This window comes from Andrena cerasifolii, chromosome 6 (assembly GCF_050908995.1).
Source record: "Andrena cerasifolii isolate SP2316 chromosome 6, iyAndCera1_principal, whole genome shotgun sequence".
In the NCBI taxonomy this organism is placed as follows: domain Eukaryota; kingdom Metazoa; phylum Arthropoda; class Insecta; order Hymenoptera; family Andrenidae; genus Andrena; species Andrena cerasifolii.
The window spans coordinates 5,572,522-5,597,282 of record NC_135123.1 but is presented as its reverse complement, the minus strand read 5'-3'; the positions used below and the strand labels follow the sequence as shown (position 1 = coordinate 5,597,282).

Sequence of the window (24,761 nt, the reverse complement as noted above, 5' to 3'; positions counted from 1 at the left end):
ACACTCCTTCGCCGAAATCAGTGTATAGAATAATAACGAAGACTCAGTCCTTCATCGAGAGTAACATCGTAAAATACGACACGCATGTTTTAAAAGCCTTAAAATTCAAGTATATTTATCATTAGTTGCCACTTACATCACGATGCGACGCACGGGCTTGTACTTAGACAGCCGTATTATTTCTATATTATTATATACCGCTCCGAAATTCTCTATGTTCATCACATACAATCCTCCTGCAGTCAGCTGGCAGGGTTTGCTAGCCCTTAATTGCATTACGTTCATCATCCTCTGCATTTTCGCAGACGAGCGGTACCATTTGGAGTTGTAGCTGTTACAAGATCCGCCACGAGTTACGCTTGCTTCGATTATAATTATTGCCGCATTCGGAAAAATACCGCGCCCCTCTCCTCTGTTACGCAATTGAAAACGTACATATGGTCGAGTACTTCCACGCTGTAATCCGAGAGTATTTGCCCGGGCAAATTCAGGAAGAACAAATGAAATTTCTGCCCGCCGAAGAAAAGAGCGTATCTGACGGCTCGTTTCATGTCATCCAGGTGCCTAACCGCCTGCGAAAGAGTATGTCAGTTGCGTTCGTCGGTTCCCCGCTGTCGGCATTGCCCCCCAGTGAATGGTCCCTTACTTGGAAAGCTGAGACGCTGATGCCGAGCATGTTAAATCCGACTTGAAACAGGAAGTTCATTCGGTTCGTTGCATTCAGGAAATCGAAGAATCTCGAAACAGAAAGGCGCGAGCGAATTAATTGAATTCTGCGGCATCCGCCACTCCCTTTCCTAGGTTCAGTTTAGTATTAATCAATCAGTACAAACTGGATGGCTTTATTGTGGGCGGCCACGGATTCCCTAATCTTTTCGAGTCCATCGTCCGTAGAGGCACGTCCCATTGTAGCAACATAGTTACCTTGTGTTGCCTTGTCAATCATACATCTGCGTTTATCACAATTACTCGATTCAACAAACGTTTTCTGTATTTCTTGCGAAAGTAATGAATATGACGGTCGACCGATTTCATCTCGGAGGAACCATCACGGATGGAGTTAGCGATGCGCGCGGAATGAAACGTCGATTACTATATGCTAAATGCGTTGAAAGAACACTCGGGGAAGTTGCAAGCGCCTCGGTCCACTGTGCTCATTTATAGGCGCGCAATGCATGACACATTGCCGCAGTTGTGCTATTTTAAATTCCAATGGTATACATATTTACCCGCATATGGCGAACAGCGCAGATGCGTGATGAGTGATGATCATGTTTAAGGAATCCACCCCCACTATGATTAATATAGCGATAATGGCACACCAGATTGAATGCAAGTATATCGCATAAAAATGCTCGTCGTTGTCCACAAAGTAGTAGAGGCTAAATATCTCTTCCCGTGCTCGTGTTTCGTTCAGCGGTATAACGATATCCAGCATTGGATTGAACAGTGGGATTAACACGAATGATATGAAAAATGTTAACAGAATCTCTGGAAAGTAACGCGCGATAACTGATCCCGAAATACTTCTCACGAACATCTGGTGCGAAGACCAGCAGAATAAAGTACCTACCCCTGTACCGGTACGCGATTGTGCTTCCTTTCCCGGTTATTTCCTCTAGTATATCCAGCTCCTTGCTCACCACTTGAATTTGCCAGTCGCTTTCCACGGTGATAAATACTTTTCTAAACTAAAATATTTGAAAGTTCTATGGTGCCGCGCGTTTGGCGATCGTCTGTTAGTAGGTACAGTAAATCGTACGTACATTTTCACGGTTAAAATGCAGGCTTAATAACTTGATGATGCAGATAGTGCACGTAACAAATTGTGGTATAGTCTCGAGGGCTTCGTCCAAATTCTTGTTGCGTATTTTTACATAGAACTGCAATATCTACCAAATCACACAGCACGATCGTGCGACAATGTTGCCTGATTATTATTCACTTGTCCGTTTTGTTTTTTTTTTTGATACTCCATCGGCCACATACACTAGCGAAATTGAAATGTTCACTCACCGTCGGTATCAGGAACGATACGATACTGCCCACCATCACGATTACGATGGATTTGTTCTTGAAGTCCGTTTGAGACGGATATTGTCCAAGAACTATTAGGTACGTTTTCAGTGGTTTGTAATGAGAGACGTCGAACGTGCCGCATCCTTGCATTCCTCCCGTCTGAAGCATCGGATGCCCCGAATGCTCTGAATAGGCATTCGATTACATTTGAACATTAGAATACATTATTGCAGCCTTACTGTAATAAATGAAGATACGCGAGAATCTGATTAAGTAACGGCTAAGAAGTAACGTGGCATTTAGGTGCATTTCATCATTGGTATGTCAGCACATCAATTTAAGAAAATAAATAAAACCCTGCTTCCGTCCCAGTTACAGTAAGTTTACGATGAGATTCTAGTTGGGATAGAGATATGATTGCAGTACACGTGGCCGTGCTTTCATCTTACTATTCATATTCCGGGATCTTTTGCTGGCAACCCGTACACCGAGACCAACGCGAATGGTTTTACCAAAACTGTCCTGTTGCAGCTATATGCGGAATTAGTTTTATACGGCGGAGAGGGAGAATGGGGTTGCATCAAACGGAGCGTTCTTCAATTTTTTATGGCATCATATTATGCACCTGCGATTCTTGGAAACGCAGCATATGGTGTAGTAAATAGCAGGTTGTCACAGGTGATAGATCGATATCGTGTATCGCCTCGCGGTAGTCCTTTTAAAATCATTATATAATTTATTCGTGAATGTTGAAGGTGATTTTACGCGTGTCTATAGCTTGAGAAATCTTCCAATGCTTCCGAGTGCAGTTGTCGATGTCCGGTGGAGCCAAGAAAAGTAGTAGAGGGCACAGACCGTGAAGAGTGAAGAGGAAGAGAAAATGGAGAACAATCAAACACGGTAACTGTCTTTATTGTTGCAATTGAATGTATTGCTTTCTGTGATAGTTTTGTGGTAATCTATGGGGAAATCAATCGGGCCCTTTGACATTTAATTGAACATTGTTGCACGGAGAGTAGACATGCCTTCGAAAATATTAAGTAGCCATGTGAAAGTTAACATGGAATTATGATGTGACTCGTGTGCTTGTCATTAGACGTTTCCACACATTTCCAATACCATTTACTACTATCTGTCCAGTACTCTACTCCTTCGTATTCTTATAATTAGTATACATAGCATAGACTATAGACAGTTTCCAGTGAGGATGAAAAATCATTCCCATATAGTGACATCAACATCCTAAAATACGACACGCAGAATTTAGAGATATTAAGGGAGGTCTAAAGTCGATTTTTTTATTTCGTTCTTCGAATGTTCAACCTTTTAGGAATACTTGTTTAAAAGGATTTGTTGAAATTCGTAATATTCCCGAAGTTATAGGCATTTGAGAAGCGGCAAATGCAGGGGTAACACCCGGCCACTCGGCACTCACGTGAAACTTTAAACGCGTTTTTCTCGAAACAGTGTTCTTAAAACGGTGGGACCTGTATCTCCAAAAGTTATTACCCGATTCGACTGAAACTTTTTTTATTTTGAAGAATATAATTCTGGCTCGTGGACAGGCCAGTAAAAATTTTAAAATAATTAAAAATATATAATTTTCAAAGGCATTGAAAGGATGAAAACTATAGGGAAAAATTAATTTCAAACTTCAAGTGTCGTTATTTTCTAAAAATGTAATTTTGTAATTTTTTCTGGTTTCCCCCCTAGCCAGAAGTATATTCTTCAAAATAAAAAAAGTTTCAGTCGAATCGGATATTAACTTTTGGGGATACAGGTCCCACCGATTTGGATCAATTTTTTGACCCCTTGACTTTAACGACTCCCCAGTGCCGTCTGTAATGATTAATTATAAAACAAAAAATATATTTCTATAATTTAAGACACCCTTAATACAATGCAAAAAGTCACATTAAATTATATGTAGTAGTTTTCCTTTAATTAATTCCTAAAGATCACCTATTTTGGGGGGCTCTAGACCGGAACCTCCCCCTAAAATGAAACCGTGTATGGTACAGTGTGGTGACTAAACGATCTTCGTGTAAAAATTAATCAACTGATCAAACGCTTGTGACCAGCTGACCTTCAAATGATCGTGTGTCATTATGTGATGTTCGGTACTCCATTCTGTATGTTAAGACTCTCCCGGCTACTTTTATTAACAAACGTAACGACATTACCTGCGATAAAAGTACGGAAGCAATAATGGTACATCTCGAATATTTCAATCTGACTTTTCGCTGTGAAGGGGAGACAGGGGTTGTTTACCCCAAGAGGTAGGTTGACTAATTGTTACATATGGTCTACTGCGGAGCGATTTACTGTAGAAAGAAGTCACTTCTACTATGCCATGCATTTATGTCCGACCCCGTGATCGCGCGATTTTTACATCTTCAATTATTAGAATATATAAAATGAATTAAAACAGAGATACTGATTCAAGATAACTTATTATTTGTATGAAATTAAACATTACACATTAACAATACATACTTATTACTAAACTTATTATTAAATACAAGTAATTTGATCCATTTCTTTCACTCACCCCTAAAAAGTGTCATTTTATTTAAAAAATGTCGTTAGCTATTAGATTTATCTATCCTACTTAACCCAATATAGTGGAGTCTTATTTTAATATATTTTTTTATTAGGGCACAAAGCACTTCATTGAACTAAGTATTAAATTATATTTATTATATGGGCAACTAACTATTTAGTTATCAAAACGCTTAAGAACACTACCTATGGAGTATGGATGCTATCAGAACTCGAGACGCTATGGACGCAATGGCAACGGTACATATGGTAGTATTGCGCTTGCGTCGAACAGTGGCCAATGAAAATGAGGCACCCCTTACCTCGTCCCCGTCTCGCAACGGGTCCCCCCTCCCCCGCAGTGGTAGTTAGACCCCGTGGTTCATCACAGTCCTTTTACCAAAAGGCAAAGCCTTCCCCACTCCGTGGCCAGATCCTCCAGAAACAGAGTCCCTATTCTTTAGCAATACGGCGTCGGGTTGCTTGCCTTTCCCATATTCTCTATGTTGTAAAAATACATCACCTAAATTGTACCTCATCAATTTCTCAGTAATTAATGAATATAAACGACATCTGATGATGATGAAAAATATCAGGTAAATGCGAAATAAGATATAGAAACAAAAACTTTTGAGCTTACACCCTATTTTGTGCGTGCTATAAACATTTAAAAAAATTAGGTATGATTAATGTAACTTTTTACCACCCTGATAACCAGATCTGGCAGCAGGATCTGCCGGCAGCTGCGGTGCAGCCTACGTCCGCATATTCAGCTGCGGCAGGTCCTGCTGCCAGCCTGACACATCCAACAGCGCCATCTGAAGGCCACAATTGCCAAACAATTCCCTACGCACCAACACAAATGTACCATTTTTGCTGTAGGTGTATTCCTACCCCCACCTAACCAGTAAGCAGATGCTGCAGTTCATTAAATAATTAATTCTACTTATTTCAAAAACTATTTATTCTTTATTTAATAATATACAGGATTGGTGATTACAATTGTTACAAAATAATATAAGTAGCGCATATAAATCCGAAGAGGAACTTTCAATATTTTCATTTACAAATTCATGCACAGTACATCCCGTAGTCAGTGGTACTTATTAGGTGCGATATCAGAAAATTGTCTATAGTTTCGACTTCTTTTCTGTGTAGAATCACCATATTCCGTATTGTGTTAGCGCTGAAAACAAATACAATATTAGTATAAAATTAAACGTAACGTATGAATAAACAGGATACATGCGATACTTACTTCAGCTTCATCTCCACACAGTACACACCCTACGCTATCATTATCTACGAAACAAGACGCTAAACATTCGCACTTCGCGCATAACCCTACTTTTCTGTCTTGCAGATAATGTGAATCTCGATTTCCGCGACGTAAATAATTGAAAATTATTCAATTCCATAATTACGTTCGCCTTCTGGATACTTCGAGATGATTTGTCTGGATATTTCTGCTTGGAATTACTTGGAATATTCTTCAGTATTGCCAGGTTTTGCAGGCACCAGCCGGCCATGTGGCAGTCAGTGGCACACAGTGACAGTGGCAGTCAGTGCCGAGCCGGTGCTTGCAAAACCTGGCAAAACTGAAGAATATTCCATGTAATTCCAAGCAGAAATATCCAGACAAATCATCTCGACGTATCCAGAAGGCAAACGTAATTATAGAATTGAATAATTTCTAATTATCTACGTCGCGGAAATCGAGATTCACATTATCTTCAAGATCGAAAAGTAGGGTTATGCGTGAAGTGCGAATGTTTAGCGTCTTGTTTAGTAGATAATAATTTAACACATATTTTTTTATAAATGTTCGAGGGGGCATGCATGATCGCTTAGGGTGTGTACTGTTGTGGGGATGAAGCTGAAGTAAGTATCGCATGTATCCTGTTTATTCATATGTTACGTTTAATTTTATACTAATATTGTATTTGTTTTCAGCGCCAACACACTAGGAAATATGATGATTCTACACAAAAAAGAAGTCGAAAATATCGAATAAAATTTTCTGATATCGCCCCTACTAGGTACCACTGGTTACAAGACGTATTGTATATGGATTTGTTAATGTAAATATTGAAAGTTCCCCTTTGTTAGTTTTTGAAATAAGTAGAATTAATTATTTAATGTACTGCAGAATGTGATTGCTGGTTATGTGGGGGTAGGGATACACCTACAGCAATAATGGTACATTTGTGTTGGTGTGTAGGAAATTTTTTGATAATTGTGGCCTTCAAATGGCGCTGTTGGATGTGTCAGGCGGGCAGCAGGACCTGCCGTCGATCTGGCGTCGATAACCGTAGCTGAATGCAGACGTAGGCTGCACCGCAGCTGCCGGCAGATCCTGCGCTCTCCTGGCAGACCCTGCTGTCAATCTGCTGGCAGACTGCAGGCAGATGGTTATTAGGGTTTGGTATATATTTATGGAACTGTGACAGCGTACATATACGCCTTTCACAGGCAAAGGGTTAAAACTGAAAAGTAAATGTCAAGTCAACTAACCCCACAGCTGTGGTTTGTTGACTTATTCGTCTCACTACCTACTCTAAGTATAATCAAACCTACGACCTAGACTCAATTAAAACAATTTAAAAAATTAAGCCTGTATACCTAGTGAAATTTGTAAATTTTTGGTGTGCAACAAGTCAACAAAATACCAATGGTCTATTTATAAAAATTAGAAATGTTAAAAATTAGTCAACTATCCCCGGTCTCCCCTGTTATTTCTCCCCTAAGGAGACCGGTGGTCTAAATCGTAGGGGAGACCGGGGCTAGTCGACTAATTTCGAACATTTCTAATTTTTATAAATAGACCATTGGTATTTTGTTGACTTAGTGCACACCAAAAGTTTACAAATTTCATTAGGTTTAATTTTTAAAATTGTCTTAATTAAGTCTATGTCGCAGTTTTTATTATATTTAGAGTAGTGAGACGAGTAAGTCAACTACACCCCCTTAAAGTGAATTTGGGTAGCAAACAAAAATTGCGTTGTAATCAGGAGGAAATTCTCTACATATTCACAAAATTTCAGAATTTTTTGAATTTTCGGGTTCGAGATGTTCCCTTGTCAGTACGATAAAAGAGACTCCATACACATGTAACTGTGTGAAGCAAACGTTTGTGGAAGGGGGCAGAAGGCGTGTTACTTTCACGACGCCGTTACGTTTGTCCCCGCTCTCCCCTATACTTTGCGGCAGTATTGTCGTAGTGACGCGACTGCAGAATGACGCAGGCCGCTCGTGTGCACCGGACTTTACTTTGCAATCGTAGCGCGACGCATCGGCATCGAAATTCGATGCGTCGCCGACATCGTCGATGGCCAATCTAAGCGCCGAAGTAAGTAGTTGCAACGAGGCGGTGTACTCGTCGCACGTGCCGCCACAACAGTATATTGCTCCCTGTAATCTAGTGCTTGGTAAGTTCTTCCTTAGACATCATATCGATTGGTTTTTATCAACATTACTAGAAGCTTGTTCTGAATTGCGGTTTCCCATCTTTCAGAAAACCATTCACATTCAATTTCCACTTTTTTTTCACGGTTGCACAACAAATGGAACGATTGAACACGTACGTTGCTTGATGTGCTTCTTTTTGTAGCATTAAAAAGTCAATCAATTCTATGCAAATCTCACAAAACTGTGTATTTATGAGATTCTTAAAATACGTAGGTACGCGACACGCTATTGAATAACTGTTGAACACTCATATAGTACGATAATTTTACTCGTGTACATAACGAAAATGTATATACATGTTTACTATGATATTAAACTTTTCCGATTTGAATATCATGCGAAGCACTTGGCTGTTACACGTTCCTTCGCCGAAATCATTGTATAGAATAACAACGATGAATCACTCCTTCATTGAGAGTAACATCGTAAGATACGACATGCATGTTTTAAAAGCCTTAAAATTGAAGTATATTTACCATTAGTTGCCACTTACAACACGGCGCGGCGCGACGCACAGGCTTGTACAAATGTAAACAGCCGTATCATTTCTATATTGTTTTATACCGCTCCAAAGTTCTCTATGTTCATCTCGTACAATCCTCCTGCAGTCAGCTGGCAGCGTTTGCTAGCCCTCAGCTGCATTATGTTCATCACTCTTTGCATTTTCGCCGACGTGCGGTACCATTTGGAGCCGTAGCTATTACAAGATCCTCCACGAATTACACTTGCTTCGATTATAATTATTGCCGTAGCTAGTAAATACCGCGCCCCTCTCCTCTGTTAGGTAATTGCAAACGTACATATGGTCGAGTACTTCGGTGCTATATTCCGAGAGTATTTGCCCGGGCAAACTGAGAAAGTACAGATGAAATTTCTGTCCGCCGAAGAAGATTGCGTATCTGACGGCTTCTTTCGTGTCATCCAGATGCATAACCGCCTGCGAGAAAGAGTGTCAGTGAGTTCGTCGGTTCCCCGCATTGGCGCCACCCCGGTGAATCCTCTCTTACTTGAAAAGCTGTGACGCTAGTCCCGACCATGTTGAATCCGACTTGAAGCAGGAAGGTCATCCGGTTCGTTCCGTCCAGGAAATCGAAGAATCTCGAAACAGAAAAGCACGAGCGGATTAATTGAATTCTGTGGCATTGATCGCTGCCTCTCCTAGGTTCAGTTTAGTATTAATCAATCAGTACAAACTGGATGGCTTTATTGTGGGCGACCACGCATTCCCTAATCTTTTCGAGTCCATCGTCCGTAGAGGCACGTCCCATTGTAGCAACATTGTTACCTTCTGTTGCTCTTTCAATCATACATCTGCGTTTATCACAATTACTCGAATGAACAAACGTTTTCTGTATTTCTTGCGAAAGTAATGAATATGACGGTCGATCGATTTCATTTTGAAGGAACAATTGCAATGAAGTTAACGATGTGCGATGAACGAAACGTCGATTACTAAATTGTAAATGCGTTGAAAGAACACTTGGGAAATTTTCAGGCACCTCGGTCTGCTTTAGGGATTGTGATACCGGTAAACTGATTTATAGGTTAACCGGTAAATCGCGAGAAGTAATCGCCTCAAATTTTTAGCGGTAATTCGATATATTACGTGTAACAATATAGCGTGTATCTATATGGGTTTAATAATTCCTTCGACAGCTGCTACGTTATCAATGAAAGAAAAACTTGGATTACTAATAAATACGAAAACCGAAGTATCTCGGGAAGAACTAACTCTGATTAAAAAAAAAGTTAAAAATCTGAATCAAGTCATCAGAAAAGAATTGAAGTATTTGCAAGAAGAAAAAGAAAGCATATCATTTTCAAATGACTGCTCGAGCAACAAGTGTAGAATCTGAGAGCTTTTTCCACGGCTGGATTATTTTGTTCAAAAATTAGGAGACCAAAGTTTAAACAAATTATGTTATTTGCGCGATTATATGTTAAAAAGAGTTGATAAATAAAAAGCATTTAACTGTGTACACTGCATTCCATATAAGAGCATACCGACGCCTCTACCGATTTGCGACCGATCTGCGCAGCTCCCACTATTACCCACGGTTTGAACCGCACGCGATTGGTCGTGGTGGTTTCCAAGGAATAACTTGTACATCCCAAACGCGGGACCTGACCGTTGTCAACGTAAACAACGTTCCGCACGAAAAATTAACAGAGAGAGTAGAGGGCCTTGCGACGGAGAAAAACATAGGCGGTTAAGTGGGGACCCTGCTGTAGCTGCCAGTTAGAACCGCATTAAAAAATTTTAAATCCGGATTGATGCGGTTTTCTTCCCGTAAATTCCAGATTGAACCCGATGAAATATTTTCTATCGGTTTCAAACCGGATATGCATGTAAAAATCTTGACGGTATGCATCCCGTGAATTATTTGCTCTGCCAATCCGGATCGTGACGGACTCGAAAGAGCTTGTGGCATTTCCAGATTGAATCCGTAAGATTTTTGATCCGCAATTTCAGATACGAAACTTCCGGGTTTATGCAAATGGCAATTCCTGATAGAAATTGATAAATTTCGCACATGCAAATCCTGTTTCATCCATCGATCTGGATATCCGCATTGAACCGGATTCGTTTTTGAACTGGCACAAATCACTGCTTGAAAATCCAGGTAGTACCGCATTGAACCATATAGATCCAGTTCAAAATTCAACGCGGTTCTAACTGGCTGTTCCAGCAGGGGAGTTGGGCGTGGCAACGCCTCCCGAGGGTCGCGCCTGCGCGAAACAGGTATGCTCTAATGTGGAATGCAGTGTAAGTTAAGATTCTTTTCATTGTTTTCCTGGTGAAGATCCATATTTAATAAGTTTGCTAATATTATATATTTTGTGTTATATTATTTTATATTTTATGCTCAGAATAATTTTATTTGCGTATATTTTTTATAATGCTCGATTTAAAAAAAAATGATTTTCTTTGTAATATGTACTCTTGTATTTGCAATACTTTAAAACTTTAAAGGAATATCGGTGAATTACCGGTGAACCGGTTTTGATCGAATATTTTACCGAATTGCCGGTAATTGAAAAGGTTGATAAATTGACAATCCGTAGTCCTCTCTGTTCATCTATATGTAGGTATAAAATGCATGATACATTGACACAGTGTGGTATTTGAAATTCCAATGTTATACATATTTACCCGCATATGGCGAACAGCGCAGATGCATGATGAGTGATGATCATGTTTACGGAGTCCACGGTCACTATAGTTACCATAGTAACAAGGCCACACCAGACTGAATGCACGTATATCGTGTAAAAATGGTCATTGTTGTTCACAAAGTAGTAAAGACTAAATAATTCTTTCCGTCCCCGTGTTTCGTTCAGCGGCATAATGATATCCAGCATTGGATTGCACAGTGGGAGTGTCACGAATGATCCAAAAAATGATAACATGAACGCTGAAAAGTAACACGTAGTTACTGATCCCGAAATTTTTCTCACAAACACTTACAAGGAGAGGTTCCCAGGTGCCCGCCTCCGACTGGTTTCGTTTTTGGATATATTTTACAGGACCGAAAAATACGAAATACGCGCCTTTTTATTTTGGCTTGCTTGAATGTTTTAGGGGGTGAAACCACCCCTCAAAATTATATGGGTCCTCTAAAACATATCCAAAAACCAAAGCAATCGGAGGCGGGCAACAACTATTCTTATGAACAGTGTTGGGTGGTTTCACCCCCTAAACATTCAAGCAGGCCAAAATAAAAAGGCGCGTATTTCGTATTTTTCAGTCCTTTAAAACATATCCAAAATTCAAAGCAATCGGTGGCGGGCACCAACTATTCTTATGGACATTGTTGGGTGGTTTCAACCCCTAAACATTCAAGCAGGCCAAAATAAAAAGGCGCGTATTTCGTATTTTTCAGTCCTTTAAAACATATCCAAAATTCAAAGCAATCGGTGGCGGGCACCAACTATTCTTATGGACATTGTTGGGTGGTTTCAACCCCTAAACATTCAAGCAGGCCAAAATAAAAAGGCGCGTATTTCGTATTTTTCGGTCCTCTAAAACATATCCAAAATTCAAAGCAATCGGAGGCGGACACCTGGGAACCTCTCCTTGTAAGTGCGAAAACCACCAGAATAGAGTACCTACTTCTGTACATGTACGCGAGTCTGCCCCCTTTCCCGGTAATTTCCTCTAATATATCCATGTCCTTGGTGAACACTGGATTTTCCCAATCACTTTCCACGGTGAGAAATACTTTTCTAAACTACAATATTTGAAACTTTTATGCTACCGCTCGTTTAACGATCGTGTGTTAGTAGGGTAGGGTGAGGCTAAAAGTCCCGTTTTTCGTGTAAACCTATGTAAAATGTAGTACTAACAATTTAGAGATATCTGGTGTAATTTTATATAAACTATAACTACTATACTTTACGTTCACGAAGTCCGTTTCTTGCCCCGCGCACGGGGTAAAAAGTCCATTGCATAGGGTAGGAAGTCTCTAACATCTTTTCGTGTAATATTAAACTAAGTAACTAAAAAACTCTTTTCAAATCAACAAATATTTATTAAACCAATTCTTTTTGGTATACAATACTGAAAAGAAAGCATGACTTTTTTTAAAAAAAAATAAAAATATAAGTCAGAGACTCACTTTGAACTAAAAACTAAAAAAAATCTCTCAACTAAAACAAAAACACTATTTAAAGCCTTTGGCATCATTTCTTTATATGTACTTTGGCCACCTTATTATGAAAACAAATAATGAAATACACATTTGCACTCCGAGGGACTTTTTGCCGCAATGGTACCTCTATAGCAGCGTGGTCCAGCGTAGGGGCCCCTCACACGACTGCGTCGCGCGGTATCCCTGGCAACGCGGACGAGAGTGGGAGAACCCCAAGCTCCCGCGGGAGCGACCTTGGACCAGTATTCTCAGTCGCTACTTATTCTTAAGCAAATGCTTAAGCATGCGGCATCCTCTACTAACCTAGTAGCTAGTAAAGGATAACGAATGCTTAAGCATTTGCATAAGAATAAGTAGCGACTGAGAATACCGCCCTTGGACAGTGCTGCTCTATAGTTTCTGCGATATATACACGTTAGAAAATATTATCATTCAGCAATAAACATTATCATACACATTACTAAAGGAACATACAATCTTAACTCTTTTAAACTGTGATTTATTTCGTATAAAACAATAAAGACGACGTATTTCTTTTAGTTTTCGATAAATAAAATAACGAAGGCGTCGTGTAATTTGCACGAACGTCCAGGAGCGACTGGCGACTCTGTGGTCACCTCAATTTCTTCTCGCCTTTTATATAGTATACTGCCAAACTCAATATATTCTTTAGGAATAGAGATTTTGAATTCGTGACTTTTTACCCGCCGGACTTTCAGCCCCACCCTACCCTACAGTAAGCAAGTGGTACGTACATTTTCTCGGTTAAAATGCATGCTTAATAATTTGATGAGAGCGATACAGAGCGTAACCAAATGTGGTAGGGTCTCGATGGCTCCGTCCAAATTCTTGTCGGATATTGATACATAGAATTGCAATACCTATCGAATCACAGACCACGATCGTGCGACAACATTATTGTGATTACTATTTACCGTAAGCTGGGGGGAACATTGGCAGTACGGGGTAACATTTGCATCTACTTAACATCTGTTAAAAAGGAAAAGGAAGACAAATTTATGCATTTTCACACTTATAGTACAATCCCAAACGATGCAATGTTATAACAGGATACCTAAACCAAATTTAAAAATCTGTTATTTAAAAAAATAAACAAGAGAATGCATTGAACATAAAAAGAAACAAATTTAAGTGTTAATGTAAGTTCAGATGTGGTAAAACTTTAACTTTTTAGTGCTATTTATATGTGATGTGCCAATGTTATCCGGTTACGGGGTACAGGCAGGTATAACACGTATTCTTTAATAAAATTTTTACATTTGTAGTGCATTTACAAAAGATGCAATGCTCTGATAGGATACTTGAAGCAAATGTAAAAATGTTCATTTTTATATTATATAGTAAAATGTTCCAAGAACATGCCAATGCTCTCCCAGTTTAAGGCAAGGGCGTCCGGAGACTTTTTTCAGGGGGGGGGACAACTTTGGGTGGTGGTAAAGAAAAATATAACCCTCATTCTTTTTTTTTAACCCATTTTATAGTGCCAATTTAATTACAAATTTAAAAATATTCCCTTTTTTAATATAAACTTAATAAAGATCTGTTTTGAAAAATAAGCAATTTTTTCTCAAAAGCCAGGGAGGGGCAACTGCCCCTTTTGCACCCCCCCTCCCCCCTCCGGACGCCCATGGTTTACGGTACTTGCACGTTTCGTTTTTGGATATAGAAATCTTCCACTTACCGAGGGTATCACCAGGGTTACCATACTGCCCACCATCACAATTACGATGGATTTGTTCTTGAAGTCTGTTTGAGACGGATATTGCCCAAGAACTACTAGGTACTTTTTCAGCGGTTTGTAATGAGTGACGTCGAACGCGCCGCCACCTCGCCTTCCTCTTCTCTGAAGCACCGAATGCCCTGAATTCGATCAGGCTTTCGATTACATTTGAACATTAGGATAAATTATTGCACCGTTACTATAATAAATGAAGATACGTGAGAATCTGATTAAATAGCAGCTAAGAAATAACGTGACAATTATGTTTCGTCATTGGTACATCAGCGCATCGATATTCTCTCAGAAATAAATTCCTTCCCAGTTACAGTAATTTTGCGATGAGATTCTAGCCCGTGAAACAAATATGATTGTGGAATACGTAGCACGCTATCATCTTACTATTCATATTTCGGGATCTTTTGCTGGCAACTCCTACGGCCTACGCCGAGACCAACGTGAAAGGTTTTAGCAAAACTGCCCTGTCGCAAGTATACACTTAGTTTTATATGGCTGAGAGAGAAGAAGGTGATCCGTCAGCGGGAAGAGTGTGCCTGAATGTTTGATGGAGTAATATGAACGTGGGAAGCTTGCAACCGAAATATACGGTGTATAAATGACGGGTTGTCACAGGTGATAGATCGATATCTTGTCTCCTCCCGTACTAGTGCTCTTAACTTCGTTACACAGTTTACTTGTCAAAGTTGAAGCTGATACGTCGTACAACAAAATGTATCTATAGCCTGTGAAATCTTTCAAAGTTTCCGAGTGCAGTTGCCGGGTGGATCCGAGGAAAGTAGTTAAGCCAGTAGAGGGAAGAGACCGTGAAGAGTAAAGGCTCCCCCAAACCAACGCGAATGTCGCCGGAGCGGATCCGTCGCGGATCAGATAACCCTGCCCATAAGCCACCACGTATAAAAGACTACAGCCTTATCCGATCCGCAGCGCGGAGCGGATATTCGCGTTGGTTTGGGGGAGCCTTGAAGAGGAAGGGAAGTGCAGAATAAACAAACACGGTACCTGCCTTTCTTTGTGTTGTAATTAAAAGTATTATTTTGCGCGAGAGTATTCTTTTGGGAAATCAATCGCAACCTTTGATATTTAACCGAACATTGTCGCAAACAGAGAGTAAACATGCCTTCGGGAATATTGAGTAAACATACAAAAGTTAACATGGAATCTTGATTGCACTCGTGTGCTCGTCATTAGCCGTTTCACAAGATTTCCAATACCATTTACTACTATCTGTCAATTGTTGTGCTCCTTCGTATCCTTTCCGGAAAAAGACACCGAACGTGGGGATACATTGTATAAACAATAGACAGTGTCCAGTGACGATGAAAAATCATTCGCTTAGTGACGTCACCATCATGAAATACGACACGCAGGATTTAACGATCTTAAAATTAAAGCTTGCTCGTATGCTACAGTGACTAAACCAGGCATGCCCAGGACTCCCGTTTCCGGGCGCAGGCGCTCATTCGAGCTCCTAGCTCGTTCAGGAACAAGCGAGTCCGCCAACAGAGTGGGGAGCGGCTGCAGTAGTGGGAGCGGAGCGTTTAGGTGTGTAATGCTCAGGCTACCGCGGGGCTCTCCCGAGTTTGACGCTCCGAAAATAATAGCGAATTCGGACGGTCGCACTGAGTGCGAATCTTACCCAATTGGAAGCGAAAGAGTTCGCAGTTCAGTGCGCGCTAGTGCAGGTTGCCGAATGTGCTGTAAGGCACATTTTGAGGAATTTTTTAAAAGAAAAGTATTGAGTATTATAATTCCAAACTTTGTACGTTTATTAATTGAGATTTGAAAAATGTGTTGAAATTTTTGTATGCAATAATAGTAATTTGGGTAATTATGCAGAACAGGTGTTTCCTCTCCGATTTCAATGGTTTTTGGATATGTTGTCGGGGACATGATTCTGAACAACTTTTTCCTATACATGTTACCGCCGCTCGACCTCTGTTTCCGAGATACACGCAAGAATAGTTTCGGTATTACATTACGCACAAAAAAGTTACCACTTTTTCGATTTGTCATATTTTTTTTTTATTTTTTAGCATACATTTGGGACTGTGGTGTTTTTAATATGCATATTCTGGTGGAGAATTTAAAGCTGTATGAAACCCAGTTAAAGTTGAATTTATTTAACTGACAAACAAAAGTGTTGTATGACATTGAACGGGGTAACACATTTTTCGGGCCGACAAAGGAGTTATCACGATTAGTAACTTTTTAGGTTGTCCTAAAGGCAAGGTCAAAGGTGCCCCCACAAAATATTAGATTTTTTTAGTGACTTTTTTAGTGATCCTCTAGAGTCTAGGGAGTGATCGGAACAACGTTTATCGTCGCTGATTGGTTGTCGCGAGTTTGGAGCAAAAGCGGAAGTAGACAGAGAAAGAAACTGTAAAAAAAATAAAGACACAGAAATACTGATAGAAAGAGACAGAAATACTGGTAGAAAGAGAGAAATACTGATAGAAAGAAACAGATATGTTTATTTCCGGTTTTGCTCCAAGATGGCTGCTGTTATACCGATCACTCCCCAGAGGATCACTATCCGAACGCCAGGCCGGTGCACGGTAGTAGTGGAATGCGTCCGTGAGGCGCTGTTGCCATTTTCGTCTGTTCGCGCGCGCAACGCGTAGGTTGCAGTTTTAACGGATGACCCTGTATATCAAACTCTCACTCTAAACAAGTCACACGTATAGAAGCACGCACACACCTTTCAGCATTTCAACATATTTTAGAGTAGTTCCTGAGTTGGACGCTGTTCATGAGCAGATGCCACTACATTCAGTCCTGAAATTATGGGTCGGTAACACAGTTTCGGTGGCGACACGAACATCCTTAAGGGGGTAGACACGTCACGTGACCTGGCCGATTCGGCAGGTCGGTATTACAGCATTTTTTTCTGCACAGAAATGGTAATACCGATAGATCGACGATTACCCGGTGAACGCGAGAGGGAGCTGTTTGCTATTTACTGTATTCTATTCTGAATAAGGAAAGAAATTCTCAGCTGTTCCGTTATACTTATAAAAAATTTAAACGGAAAGTCGGCTGGTACTGTAAACGTAGAAAATTCATTGTACATTTTAATTACTTGAAATGTGCTTATGCTTCAATATTTTACGTTGGCAGTAAGGAATTCTAAGTGAAAAGGGAAAATAGATGAGGGAATGTCCCCAGAAAATGAAATTTGTTAGGTTAGACATTTTTTTATTAGCAAAGCACCGAAAAAGAACATGAAATATACTTATTACATGTCCTCTGCAGAAAGCAGTTATCAACAAACATTATATATACAAAATTGTATTGAATGTTGAATTGGGCTAGTGAAAATGCGCAGACTGGATGCGCGTGATTATTATGTGGTCGGCTCCTCGAAGTGACAGAAAATATAACCTAAATATATGCTATATGACAACAAATGTTTAGTGGCTATTTCAGCTTCAAAGGCATCGCCTTAAAGTTGCAAATAAGAGGCGCAGGCGTTTCAAGAGGCGCTCCAAAATTCTGCGTCTCTTCGTTAAACAGTCACTGTCTCGAAACATCTGCGCCACTTCTCGCTCTTTAATTTGCTCTCCGGAGACATTACTCTGTGCCATCTCTTTCGACGGCATGTTCTCCTGTTACAAAGCCCAATTTTGTGCATTCTGAAAATTTTTGCCAGATTTTGGCCCAGGTATCAGGAGAACATGAAGCGAAAAGAAGTATTCTGAATTTCAGCTTCGAAGGCATCCTCGATTCTCTCTCCAAAGACGTTACTTAGTGCCACCTCTTTCGACGGCATGTTCTCCTGTTACAAAGCCCAATTTTGTGCATTCTGAAAATTTTTGCCAGATTTTGACCCAGGTATCAGGAGAACATGAAGCGAAAAGAGGTATTCTGAATTTCAGCTTCGAAGGCATCCTCGATTCTCTCTCCGAAGACGTTACTTAGTGCCACCTCTTTCGACATCATGTTCTCCTGTTACAAAGCCCAATTTTGTGCATTCTGAAAAGTTTTGCCAGATTTTGGCCCAGGTATCAGGAGAACATGAAGCGAAAAGAGGTATTCTGAATTTCAGCTTCAAAGGCATCGCCTTAAAGTTGCAAATAAGAGGCGCAGGCCTTTCAAGAGGCGTTCGAAAATTCTGCGTCGCTTCGTTAAACAGTCACTGTCTCGAAACATCTGCGCCACTTTTCGCTCTTTCAATGCGGAGCGCTCTGCTCACCGTTTGAGTCACAAAACTCTTTTAGTGACCTAAAAATGCTTTGATTCTGCGGGTATATTTTGTCGACTTTCGAATGAGACCTCGCCCAGCCCCAAATCTGCTCATATAAGGACGAAAAACGAAAAATCCCGAACCCATGTTTCGGGCCAGATTGTCTACCCCCATAAGGTGATAGATCTATCCTATTGGGATTGGCAAAGCTGCGATGGCGAACCTGGTGGCGAGAATCAGAACCAGGAGGAGTAGGTCGCCACCAGGTAGCGTATCGCAGCTTTGCCAATCCCTATACCTCGTCTGTGCTTATACCCTTATTTTGCAACTTTCCATCTGGCGGCATGGCAGTGCCGCCGCGTCGAGTCGGGCAAGCACAGCCGTAAGCATTCTTTTCTGGAAGCAACTCAGCGTACTTTTCACCCCCTCCCCCTCCCCCATATCTTTGTGCTGGAGTTACCCAGAAACCTGAAACTTCTATTTATCTAGAGTACTTTGCAAATGGAACTAAACCTCGAAATTTCACGTTTCTATCTTTTCTACTTCATAAGATATGTGAACTCAAAGTTTCGTTATTTCGACACTGACCGATCATCAAAAATCAGACGTACTTTGGCAGAAAGATAGTGTATTTTCCTTTACTAACTTTACCGACTTCCGTGACCGATTTGAAATGACTACCAGTCACCGTTCCCTGCGTCGTCTTAACAGTATTGTAGGCCCTGGGCAAAGCCATGCACCGGGGCCCCTGCTCACCCACGGGAATAAGATTTAAAGTCAGACTCGGGGGCCCCTACTGCAATGGGGCCCCTGGCGACTGCCCAGCGTGCCCATGCCAAAAGACGGCACTGACCGTTCCTAAATCTAGGAGTGCACCTCGAAGCCACTGATTTTTCATGAAGTCGGCATTTCAGTTTGTACGACACGGTTCCTACAAAGGCACAAAATATAAAGTCCATCCTATACCTCGTCTATGTAATTATTCAAACAATACATAAATATTCATCACTACTATAATTATATGTAATAATATAGACGACTTTCTAATAACTTCTCCAATTTACTTAGTTACGATTTATAAACTTAATCGCTATAAGATAACGTAATCGTACTATGGCTAATCGCTAAATTGGTATTTGTAATTTATCTTTAAGTGGACGGCACACGATGTACAAATACATAGCAATTCCAATGCATTCTATATACAAGGCATTTCGCCCTCGACGCGTTAAAGTAACCAGTTCTGCCCGCCAAATAGCCGCGAAGGTACTGAAGGTTAGGTTGAGGTTACGTCGTTATATTTGAACTTTCCCCGTCGATTCTCTCCCCCACCACAAATAATGTTGTGATGTTATTGGTGAAACGCGACAGTGCGTAAAGTCCAAGGAACCGCCTCTGACGTTCGTCGACACTCTCCGCAGCACTCCGCAGTTTAGAAAGAGTACGGTGGAGTACGGTATCATTGTTAGTGTATATTTTTCTGTAAGTAGTTGATAATTTAGCGACTAGTAGATTCGACTGGATCCTCAAACTGTCGAACTCTCTATCAAGCTCCGCTTTCGTTACACTATTTTATTTGATATTCAATGAGATATTTAAAAAGGGAGCGCAAGTCATATCCATAAACAATACCGACACTATTTCTAATAATTAATTTGTTACTACATTTATATATACACATTATTGAATGTTTCTTAACGCATTTGCTGCTAGGCATATTATTGTGTAAATTTGTTTTTTAAAAAAATATATAAAATTTTCGTTCATTCCTTCTAATAATTCCTAATTAAAACGGCTTTATAAGTTCATACTTATATAAATTTGTAGCGCAAATTACGAAATATTTTGTAGTTAGCAGTGAATGGGTTAATGTTAAAAATAATTTGAAAGTAAATACTGTAGGTAGCGAATTCGGTATGTTTCGGCAAAATCATCTTTCTCTCTCTCTTTATCCATCTTTCTTTCTCTCTCTTTCAGCCGCAAGAAACCACAAACATTCTCAAGCAGCTGATTGATTTCATATTTACTTTTCGCGATCATACATACATACTCTTCCACGCAACACCTCACAGACATTCTCGCTCTCGTGACCAACCTGAGTGTTCGGTTATACAGAGCAGTAGTCTCTTGTATCTTGATAACATTCGCACGAAACTGTTACGTTTCCATTTATTGTATCGTCTCAATCTCTATCTGAATAAACCACACTTTTCTCAACATTTTTGAGTTCTCTCTATACACAGTACCTCGCACTGACTCTGCACTGGTGCCAGAAAATCACTTGGATTGGTTGTTTCTGATAGAAACGAAGATAGCTCTATAAGAATCAACTGGAGACCCATGGTATAGTACGTGTAGTAAAAAGACACGTGTATTACATATATCCGTACCTCAATCCGTGTATCTTTTACTACACGGGTACCCGTGCACTATTTCACATGTATTTAGATACCCGTGCAGTATGTATTTCACGTGTATTTAGTTACATATGCATTTACCTACACATGTATCTAAATACACGTGTATTACCGTATCCGTGTATTTTAAATTAGAATTGGGCATTAACTAAATAAGAAATGACTTAAATAACGGGTCGAATACATTAATTATTTTATTAATTTCGCATTCCCTTAGAGTTCTGGGATATCCATAGATATTAAAAATCAGACGAATCAAAATACGGATACGTCAATATACGTGTATTTAAATATACGTGCAATACTGTACGGGTACCTGTGTACTAAAAGATACACGGATTGAGGGACGGATACGTTTAGTACACGTGTCTTTAAATACACGTGAAATAGGAATCTCTAGAATCAACTAATCCAAGTCATTTTTTGGCAGCAGTGCAGAGTCAGTGCAAGTTACCGAATTCGCTATATGTACATCGCATTTAAATATCACAAACAAATTCTATGGACTTTCATATATATATGTGCTTGTATATTACTTATTAATAATGACAATTGTCACTGGTTGCTGTTTTACAGGACTTAGTTTAGCAAAAGCGCTGGTATATTAACTTTGTACGATGAGCCCTCTAATAAGCAGCGTCAGGTTCAGCACTACTTTCCATTCGCTCTGCACCACTGCGATCAGAGCAATGTCCACCAATGTAATGCTGAATCCGAAATACGATGCGAAGGAAGTAACGATTAAATATTTGGATGGGAAAGACAACGGCATTGCGGTGATAGGATTGAACCGTCCAGCTGCTTGTAACGCATTCGGAAGAACTTTAGTCGATCAGTTGAGCAATGCTATTTCGTCCGTCAGGGCAGATACGAAGCTACGAGTGTTAATCATTCGTAGCTTGGTTCCTAAAGTATTCTGCGCCGGTGCTGATTTGCGAGAGCGATTGAAGATGGATAATTCAGAAGTTTTGAAATTCGTTTGCTCGCTGAGGAGTATCATGTGCAACGTAGAGTCGCTCCCAACTCCAGTAATATCCGCGATAGACGGCGTAGCCCTGGGCGGAGGATTAGAGCTGGCATTAGCCACGGATATCAGGGTAGCCGTATCGGAAGCCAAAATGGGACTCGTGGAAACGAAGTTGGCTATTATACCAGGGGCCGGTGGTACGCAACGACTTCCAAGGCTAATCGGACCTGCTAAAGCAAAGGAACTGATTTACACGTCACGTATATTCGATGGCGAAGATGCTATGAAGATTGGCCTCGTGAATCAAGTTGTTCCGCAAAATAAAGATGGCGATGCTGCTTACCAGTCTGCCCTATCCATCGCCAGAGAAATTTTACCTAATGGACCGATCGGAGTCAAGTATGCATTAAATAATACGAAACAGTAGTAGCGATACTTCAAAACATTAAACGATCAGAATCATCGTTTGCCTTTATAGATTATATTAAGGGGTCATTCTGATAATCACGCCGCAAAATTCGGCAACATTCAGGCTTTTTTTTCTCAGCGAATACAATGAATAACAATGTCAAACTTTTTTTTCATTTATTAAGCTACTAGTAATGTATACGGAACAATTTTTTAAATTAACTTTTAATTGTATTTTTCAATGTTATCGGGTGTTTAAAATCGCGCCTTAGAAAAGAAGTACCTCCCTGGCGGGAGTGATTGAAGCTCACAGACACATCTTAAACAAAAAACCAAGCTGATTATTATAGCGAATTCGGAATCTCGCACTGACTCTGAGCTGGTGCCAGAAATGACTTGAATTGGTTGATTCTTATAGAGTTATCTTCGTCTATCAGAAACAACCAATCCAACTCATTTTCTGGCACCCGCACAGAGTCAGTGCGAGATTCCGAATTCGCTATAAGAATCAGCTTGGTTTGTTTGTTTCAGATGAGTCTGTGAGCAGAAATCACTCCCGCCATTTTTTCAAAGGGGCGATTTTGAACTCCAGATAACATTGAAAAAACACAATTAAAAGTGTATTTAAACAATTGTTCTATATACATTAAAAGTAGATTAATAAATGAAAAAAAAAGTTTGACATTGTTATTCATTGTATTCACTGAGAAAAAAAAGTTGAACAGAATGACCCCTTAAATGAAAATGCTAGTCATTGATGATTGGTGTGTTTCAAATTATCGTATTAGAGATGCATAATTCATTTGTTGAATAATACATGATGCAAGAAGCGGCGTTAATATTCTATTTTTATTATGTCTTAGAGTGGCGAAGGTAGCAATATCAACAGGTATTGAGGTACCTATCACAGATGGCTTTGAAATCGAAAACCAATGTTACAGCGAAGTTGTGGACACAAAAGACAGAATTGAAGGGCTCACGGCATTTGTAACGAAACGCGTTCCTGTTTATCAAGGCGTGTAACATGCAAGATCGACGCACGATTTTATTTTATTACGGTTAATTGACATACCAAGAACGCGCATTTTTACACTGACAAACACAGAACATACCAGTTTTCTATTATGTTTAAGTAATACGACTAACTTTATATTCTTATATTGCCGTCTAACTTTAATTTAATTGTTTTTGGTAATTGAGCCCAGCTTGCATTTAAATAAGAATACGAGTATTCTTCAATTTAAAAAAGCAAAAAAAAAAGAAACAATGTACATCACACTTGTCTTCCATGAAGCTATAGATGTTTTATATTCATGTTGTTATTGTTAATATATATATATTAAATTTATACATAACAAAATTCTATTTTGTTACTTTGTTATATACATTATATGTATAATATAAATATGAGAAAATAAAATTACTATATTTGTAATTTGGATTTTTATGGCACCTGTTACATTTATTGCCTGGTTCGTAAAAAAATGTGAAATTGAGATTTCTTGTATTTTATAGTATATTGATTTATATTTCGATATTATGAAAGACTTGTTGCAAAATAGCCATCAAGTAAGCGATGATTCATGAGCCACGACAGTTTTACGTTCATTTCGATATTGGTGTAAATCAATTGTTCCCTGTAAGTAATTTGTGAGAAAGGAAATATGTACCCGCAAAAATGTAGGGAGGTCGTAAAAGTGGTGACCCGTTTACATGTTTCGAGAGTCGGCATGAGCGAATTGACAGTTCTGTGGGCAGATAAGGGGCTCGGGCCTCACCCAAGGCTCAGGGCACGTAGCTTGAGACTCAATTCCTACTGACATTCCTACAATACCGCACGACCCTGAGTGTCGGGGCCTGAAAGACCGCCGCTGCTCGAGTGTTTCATTTACAACCTACCTATATATTTGCGGGTAATATAATTACATATTTTTGCATTATGTATCAACCTTAGATGTGGGGCAAGAAAAGAAAGAAAACGTGAAATATACTTAATTACTGTTGAAAATATGAGGAAAATTTGGAGAAAAATACATTACCAAAAATGGTAAAGTTGTTAGTGGCAAAGTAATTGAAAATAAAAATTGCATTTGTTCGAAAAAATGTTTGAATTTGTTAAGTTGCGAAGATTAAACTACGTTTGAGCACTTCTGGAATTTGGGAGACATTCGAAGGATTAAAAAACATTTTCGTACAAGTTACTCGTAAAATTTCAGAGTGATAGATAAATTTGACATTAGAAGAACATATATGTTGTGAAGCATTTTGTTCAATAATGAAAAAATATTTTTTAATACGTCCAAACGCAACAGTCTAAATATCTCGAAACAAAAAAATACATGACTAG

At 39.6% G+C, this 24,761-nt stretch overlaps 3 protein-coding genes and 1 long non-coding RNA gene across 5 annotated transcripts; 1 reads left to right on the top strand and 3 right to left on the bottom strand.

The window, feature by feature from the left end:
• Window positions 1-43: 43 nt before the first annotated feature.
• LOC143370060 (uncharacterized) lies at window positions 44-5,099 on the bottom strand. The gene is made up of 9 exons (XM_076814676.1): window positions 4,961-5,099; window positions 2,017-2,204; window positions 1,574-1,691; window positions 1,230-1,491; window positions 834-950; window positions 647-737; window positions 436-572; window positions 199-331; window positions 44-97 (listed from the first exon to the last, which is right to left on the bottom strand). Exons 1-9 carry the CDS (start codon window positions 5,097-5,099, stop codon window positions 44-46), a joined length of 1,239 nt encoding a protein of 412 aa, XP_076670791.1.
• A 310-nt stretch (window positions 5,100-5,409) lies between these two features.
• LOC143369718 (uncharacterized) lies at window positions 5,410-6,691 on the bottom strand. The gene is made up of 3 exons (XR_013085473.1): window positions 5,904-6,691; window positions 5,819-5,862; window positions 5,410-5,746 (listed from the first exon to the last, which is right to left on the bottom strand). It is a non-coding gene; the product is annotated as an uncharacterized LOC143369718 (long non-coding RNA).
• A 1,710-nt stretch (window positions 6,692-8,401) lies between these two features.
• On the bottom strand, window positions 8,402-15,210 carry LOC143370012 (uncharacterized). Its single transcript, XM_076814592.1, has 6 exons — window positions 14,383-15,210; window positions 13,436-13,561; window positions 12,143-12,260; window positions 11,183-11,444; window positions 9,036-9,126; window positions 8,402-8,965 (listed from the first exon to the last, which is right to left on the bottom strand). The coding sequence occupies exons 1-6, from the start codon at window positions 14,416-14,418 to the stop codon at window positions 8,729-8,731; spliced, it is 870 nt and encodes a 289-aa protein (XP_076670707.1). The 5' UTR covers window positions 14,419-15,210; the 3' UTR covers window positions 8,402-8,728.
• Window positions 15,211-19,966: 4,756 nt separating this feature from the next.
• Window positions 19,967-23,849, top strand: LOC143369658 (methylglutaconyl-CoA hydratase, mitochondrial). 2 transcript variants are annotated; one of them, XM_076813875.1, is made up of 3 exons: window positions 19,967-20,104; window positions 21,616-22,405; window positions 23,278-23,849. In XM_076813875.1, exons 2-3 carry the CDS (start codon window positions 21,657-21,659, stop codon window positions 23,435-23,437), a joined length of 909 nt encoding a protein of 302 aa, XP_076669990.1. In that variant the 5' UTR covers window positions 19,967-20,104; window positions 21,616-21,656; the 3' UTR covers window positions 23,438-23,849. The 2 variants fall into 2 exon arrangements, with proteins under 2 accessions (XP_076669990.1, XP_076669991.1); XM_076813876.1 differs by having other exon boundaries at window positions 19,970-20,086.
• The last annotated feature ends 912 nt before the right edge of the window (window positions 23,850-24,761 follow it).